At 40.2% G+C, this 6,197-nt stretch overlaps 1 protein-coding gene across 1 annotated transcript; it reads left to right on the top strand.

Moving 5' to 3' along the window:
• The first annotated feature begins 552 nt into the window (after positions 1–552).
• Positions 553–5,599, top strand: LOC121440647 (interferon-inducible GTPase 1-like). Its single transcript, XM_041641437.1, has 2 exons — positions 553–708; positions 3,922–5,599. The coding sequence occupies exon 2, from the start codon at positions 3,942–3,944 to the stop codon at positions 5,301–5,303; it is 1,362 nt and encodes a 453-aa protein (XP_041497371.1). The 5' UTR covers positions 553–708; positions 3,922–3,941; the 3' UTR covers positions 5,304–5,599.
• The last annotated feature ends 598 nt before the right edge of the window (positions 5,600–6,197 follow it).

A 6,197-nucleotide genomic window follows, 5' to 3' on the forward strand; every position in this document is an offset into this window, starting at 1 on the left:
GAGGAGAAGTAATAGGCACTGGTAGAAAGGTTTAAAAGAAAATTATGTTTTTAAGAAAGGTTAAAATGGGGAGTGAGGGGGTAGAGATAAAGTAGAGGAAGGAAAGTGGGAGGGATAAAGAACACTGAAGGATTTCCCACAAGTCATGAAAATCTCCCACTGCAGACATTTCCTAAAATAGTCTATGCACATGTATGAAAGAGTTAAGATGGAGCTGCCCTCCACTAGGACAACAATGTCCCTGCTAGACACCACAGGGTAGCAAATAAAAAGCCCTGTCCCAGGATGTAGTTTGATTTTTTTTTAGGTGTTTTCCAGTGAGTTCCCTGGGCACTACAGGCCATTGTCAGTGCTAATCCCACATTCCACTCCTTGACGCTTTTAAGACTGTCCAATATTTGCTGCCAAAACCAAAGAGAGAACACAATGAAAAACAACTGATAGTTTCATTTTCTCTTTCTTCTTCTTGGAAATGCAGGAGATTCTGAAAAACGGCAAGATCCATACGCTTTGATGATTGGCCAAAACACACTGGGAAGGAAGGGGCAGAAGTCAGAAGAGTGATAAGTCCCGCCCTGCAGCCTTGAACCAGATGCTTTCCACAAAGGACGCAGAGAGGGGCTGCAAGTGGAGAGACTGGAGCACAGTGGACAGTGGTTCCTGCAGCTGTACTACAGTGAGTGCATCCTTCGGACACAGGACAGTTTGGTAAGTGGGCAGGAACCTTCAGATCTATCTTTGAACCCTCACCATTTCTTTTCTGATTAGAGCTGATAGGTAACACAGCATTCAGGAACATACCCTTTGAGTAAGGGGCCTCAGTTGGAAGTTAAGGAGCTTTGGTGGGAGGCAGGCAGCACAGGCTTGTGGATGGTCTTAGTCAATTACGAAAGTTGAATTAGACCTAAAGCTAATGATCTTGATACTGGTTTTAGCAAAAACATACACAGTTGTTTTAGATGGTCTTGTATTTCCTCTCCCTAAAATGGTTGTAAAAAGATAGTTTTCAGGTAATGGAATGTCTCTGCTGTGTGCATGAGGTTGTCCTATCTCACACTCATCTTGCTTTCTAGTTCATGGTCAGTGTTTAATCCCTTACATCCAGGGGCCTCTGGCATGTGGAGAAGGGTTCTCTCCACATGCTGCTTCTGTTGTAGCTGACTGTGGAAACTGAGCCTGAAGAATCTTCTTCGTGGTGATTTTCTTTATTGTCAAGCAGGACTGTTAATGATCTTCTCTCCATCTGTGAGGAATATGAACTGTGTCAGAATGTGGTGACATTAAATCAGGCATCAGCTTATAATGCCTGCTGTGTCACAGCCTTCTTGTTCCCTGTGTTCATATTCCGTGGAAAGACCTTGCAGACAACAATCACTGGAGTCTGCATGACAGATCCAGGAGCTAGAGCTGAAAAAAAAAATGAGAAGGGAAAACTGAAAAGATAGAACACCTTGTGTGCTTTAGGGACATTCTGTCTGTGTCCTGTGGGTGACTGTCCCCCTCAACAGTAAATCTGGCTACAGTGTTTATTCAACCATATTCTAGCTTCTCTTTCCGGACGTTCCCCCCCCCCCTTTTTTTTTTGTCCTGTGCCTGCAGTCAGGCTGAACAATTTTCTGCAGCTCTGGTTTTCTGCACAGCTGCCCCTGTTTGTCCTGTAGATTGGACAGTTGCTTGCTCTGAAGTGAGTCTGTATGTGCTTATGCAGGCCCGTATGCTCAGAATGATCCTATGGAGATCCCTGATTTGCATGAGACTGTTTTTGGTTTGGCCAGTTTGGTTATCTATGTTGTTACAACAGCAATCACAGGAAATATAGCAATGTTGCTGACATAATTGAAGCGGCAATTGAGGAGGTCTGGAGGAAGATAGTGTAGAAGGGATGATCAGTTGTGTGTGGATTTGGAAATAGAGATTAAGTCTGAGAACTGATTCGATATTGGTGAGACAGACAGAGGAGGCTCCAGGGAGACAGTGGGGATTTGCTGCCTCCTTAACTGTTGGTGAGGCCCATTGTGCTGCCATGGGAGATCTTGTAGGCAGGTTTGTGGAGAACAAAAGTCAGAAATATGAGACTGAAGTAGTTAAATACTCAACAATCTAGCTCAGGTGTTTAGGCCTCACAGCAAGTCTATTTACATGCTGAGACATCTTGCTGGACTTTCTATTCATTTTTTTTTGAGAAAGGGTCTTAAGCAGCCGAGGCTAGCCTTTAACTCACTATGTACCAAGGATAACCTGGAAGTACTGACCTTCTTACCTCTACTTCCTGAACACCAGAATTACAGAGATCTGCAAACGCCTGTATTTGATGAGGTGTTGGGGACTGAACCCAAAGCCTTATCCATGGTGAGAAAGCTCTCTACCAGTTGACCAGTGTCTACAGTACACAGTTATATTGTTTTCATAAAATACAATGTTAAGAGAAAATAGTGAATTGAAATAATTACTTGAGAACACTGAAATGTTTTATTGAAGAAATGGGTTTGAACATGGACTTTAAGTGTAAAGAATTTTATATTATCGCAAGTTTATATTCTTCATGCGGATGAGTTCTAAGTCATGAAAAAGACATAAGGAAAGTAAATCTAGGCAAATAAAGAATTATTTCAACAAAATCCAATAGTTGACGTTACTGAAATCTTTTGAAAACAAAAATGAAACAGAGAAATTAGATTTATGTGATCATTAGAAAGGTTTGTCATTGATTAAATACTGATGTCAAGTATCATTCATTGTTACTTATTTTTCAGTGTGTAAAACCAGGCATAGGCTGATTAAATTTCCATTCATTTTGAAGGCACACACTGAAGGAAGTGTGCGCAGATGGAGAAAACATATGATTTCACATATAGAATTTTGCAGTTAGTTTAGACACTACAAAGATGTTCATGTTTTTATACTTGTTGAAGCTGGCTAAATGACTTGTGTATCTTTTTATATTATTTTCCCTTGCTTTACTTAAGTTTTCATTTTTCCATATTTGAGGGTTTAACTGAGAGCTAGTAGAATTTTTTCTACTCTCCTTTCTATTTCTTTTATAAACACCGTGACCAAAAGCATTTTGAAAAGAAAACAGTTTTGGGGGCTTACACATTCTGAACACAGTCCATTGTTGAAAAAAGTCAGGGCAGAAACCCTGAGGAATACAGGCAGGAACAATGGGAGAATGTTGTTTACTGGCTTGCTCTGCATAGTTCAAAGTTGTGGAATAATCTTTTTGTACACTGTAAAGATGTATCTTTGCAAGACGCCTTCTGATTGGTTTAATAAAAAGCTATATGGCCATTAATTAGCAGGAGAGATAGCTAGGACAGTGAGAGAGAGAGAGAGAGAGAGAGAGAGAGAGAGAGAGAGAGAACTCTGGGAGGTAGAAAGGAAAAGCCACGAGCAGTTAAAAGGAAGCGGCATGACAGTAAAAAGTAAAGGTAACTGAGCCACATAAAAGGATGTAGGTAGAAGATATGGGGTTAATTTAAGGTACAAGAGCTAGTTACAAATGAGCCTAAGCTATTGGATGAACTTTTATAATTAACAATAAGTCCCCATGTCATAATTGGGGAGGTGGTAGTCTCCATGAAAAAGTCCAACTACAGTTAAATAATGCTTTCTTAAATTACCCAGGACCACCTGTCCAGGGGTGTGCCACCCACCGTGGACTGGGAAATCCCATATCAATCCTCAGTATAGAAAATGCCTCATAGGTGTGCCCCCAGTTCAGTCGGATGGAGGCAATTCCTCAGATAAGGATTTCTCCTCCAGAAGGACTATAGTTTGTATCTTGTTGACAAAAAAGAAAGCACAAATACACGGGAACTGGTTAGCATTAGAACATCACTGAAGCTGCAGCACTGAGAACACAGAGCTAAGCTCAAAGGCATCTTCAGTCTCTTGCAACTTACTCTCCCCTCTTTCTTTCAGGGCCCCTTTTCACCACAGCCATGGGTAAGTCCTCCTCTAAGGAAGAACACCATGGAGATTTGGAGTCCAGCTTCACTTTATATTTCAAGAAATTTAAGACAGAAAGCAAAATCATTCCCCAGGAAACCATCGAATCAATTGAGTTACACCTGACAAAAGGAAACATTCAGGGGGCAAACTCTGTAATCAGTGCTGCTTTAAAAAATATTGATAACATCCCAATAAACGTTGCTGTCACTGGAGAGTCTGGAGCAGGGAAGTCCAGTTTGATCAATGCCTTGAGGGGGGTAGGACCTCAAGACGAAGATGCAGCTGACATTGGGGTGGTAGAGACAACTATGAGGAGAACTGCATACAAACACCCCAAAATTCAAACTTTGACTTTATGGGACCTGCCTGGTGTTGGAACTATGAACTTTCCGCCGAAAGATTATCTGGAGAAAGTGAATTTCCAAGAGTATGATTTTTTCATTATTGTTTCTGCCACACGTTTTACAAAACTTGAACTAGACCTCGCCAAAGCAATCAAATTCATGAAAAAGAATTACTACTTTGTAAGAACCAAGGTGGACAATGATTTACAAAATGAGAAGAAATCCAAAGCACGTACCTTTGACAGGAAAAATATCCTGTTGCAGATTCGAAACTCCTATATAGATACCTTAAAGGAAAATGGCTTGGACGCACCAGAAATTTTCTTGATTTCTAACAGCAATTTATCTGACTATGATTTTCCAGTCCTGATGGACACACTGGTAAAGGCTCTTCCTGCTCAAAAGCGCCACAATTTTATGCTTTCCTTGCCTAATATCACAGAAGCAACGATTGACAAAAAGCACAAGTCTCTGCAGCAGACTATCTGGTTAGAAGCCTTCAAGACTGGACTCTTAGCTACTGTTCCTGTAGTGGGCATCCTTAGGGATGATGTGGAGAAGGTGAAGGAGAAGTTAAACCACTATCGAGTCCTCTTTGGAGTGGACGATGCATCCCTGGAAGTCATTGCTAAGGATTCGCAAGTGCCTGCTGAACAGCTGAAAAAAATCATTAAATCTCCTTATTTGTTGGACACTAAGAAAAGGGAAACATTAGAAGAAAAACTTTTGAAATATTTGGAGAGATTTGCCTCACTTAATGGTGGGCTCTTGGCTACAGGTCTCTACTTTAGGAAAACCTTTTACTTACAACTTCTTCTCCTTGACACAGTGGCTGAAGATGCCAAAGTTGTCCTTAGAGAGACATACTCAAAAATTAGTTCAAACTCATGTCACCCAGAGCTACTGACCGTGGATAAGTGTTACTCTTTCCTCACGTTCTTGACAGGATTTGTGGTCGTTTTTTTTGTTTTGTCTTATCTTAGGCTTTGGGCATGGGATGAGGTATAGTCTCCAAATAATTTTTTTTTTAACATTCAGATTATTTTAATCTTATTTTATAAGAATACAAACACATACTGTTTAAACAAATGAGTTAATTATACAATAGCCTGTTTATTCAATTACTCATAAGGCTAGGGCTCCAACCCAGGCCTTGTAGATGCTAGGCAAGCATTTTATCACTAAACTATGCACCTCACCTTGTGATAGCTTTTAGATTTAAGTAAGACAATAGTCTGACTATTCTGAAATTCTGAACTTATATAGTTTAATTGCCATATCTGCCTGTCTAACAAAAAATGATAGGATGTAGATTACATATTGTCATAATTCTGACAGGTAATGTAAATGAAATAGGTTCTTCAATGTTCAACATAATTGTATGTAGCAAACCAATAATCACATATTTTTTAAGTCATTAATAGTACGTCAGAATTAATTTGAATTCCTTAAGGACATTTGAAATTCTTTATTTAAAGCACTTATTTTATTTAACTTACAGGTTCATGTGAAGGCCAGAGGAGAACTTGCTTAGTCAGTTTTATCCTTCCACCATGAGGATTCAGAGCATCTAACTCAGTAATGCAGGCTTGTCGGTCAGGATCTTTACCTGCTTCGGCATCTCACAGCACTAGCCTAAGTGACAGTAGAGAGGCTCTGGTTTCTCAGAGGATGTCGAGCTGACTGTGGACTGCACAGGACAAACAAGACTGGGATACTTTTCTCTCAAGTGCATACAAGATAGGAGGGATAGAAAACAGCCCTCCCCACAATGGGAGACAGACATTAGGTCTGTAGCCCCTTAGTAGTTCTAATTTGCATATCTCTGAGGCCAGTGATGTTACATACTTTTTCAAATGCTAATTAGCCATTTTTTAATTTTTTGAGAATTCTCTGTTCCAT

The sequence above is a fragment of the Microtus oregoni genome, unplaced genomic scaffold, assembly GCF_018167655.1.
Source record: "Microtus oregoni isolate MIOR12 unplaced genomic scaffold, Mior012 000069F_ref0000032, whole genome shotgun sequence".
Classification (NCBI taxonomy): domain Eukaryota; kingdom Metazoa; phylum Chordata; class Mammalia; order Rodentia; family Cricetidae; genus Microtus; species Microtus oregoni.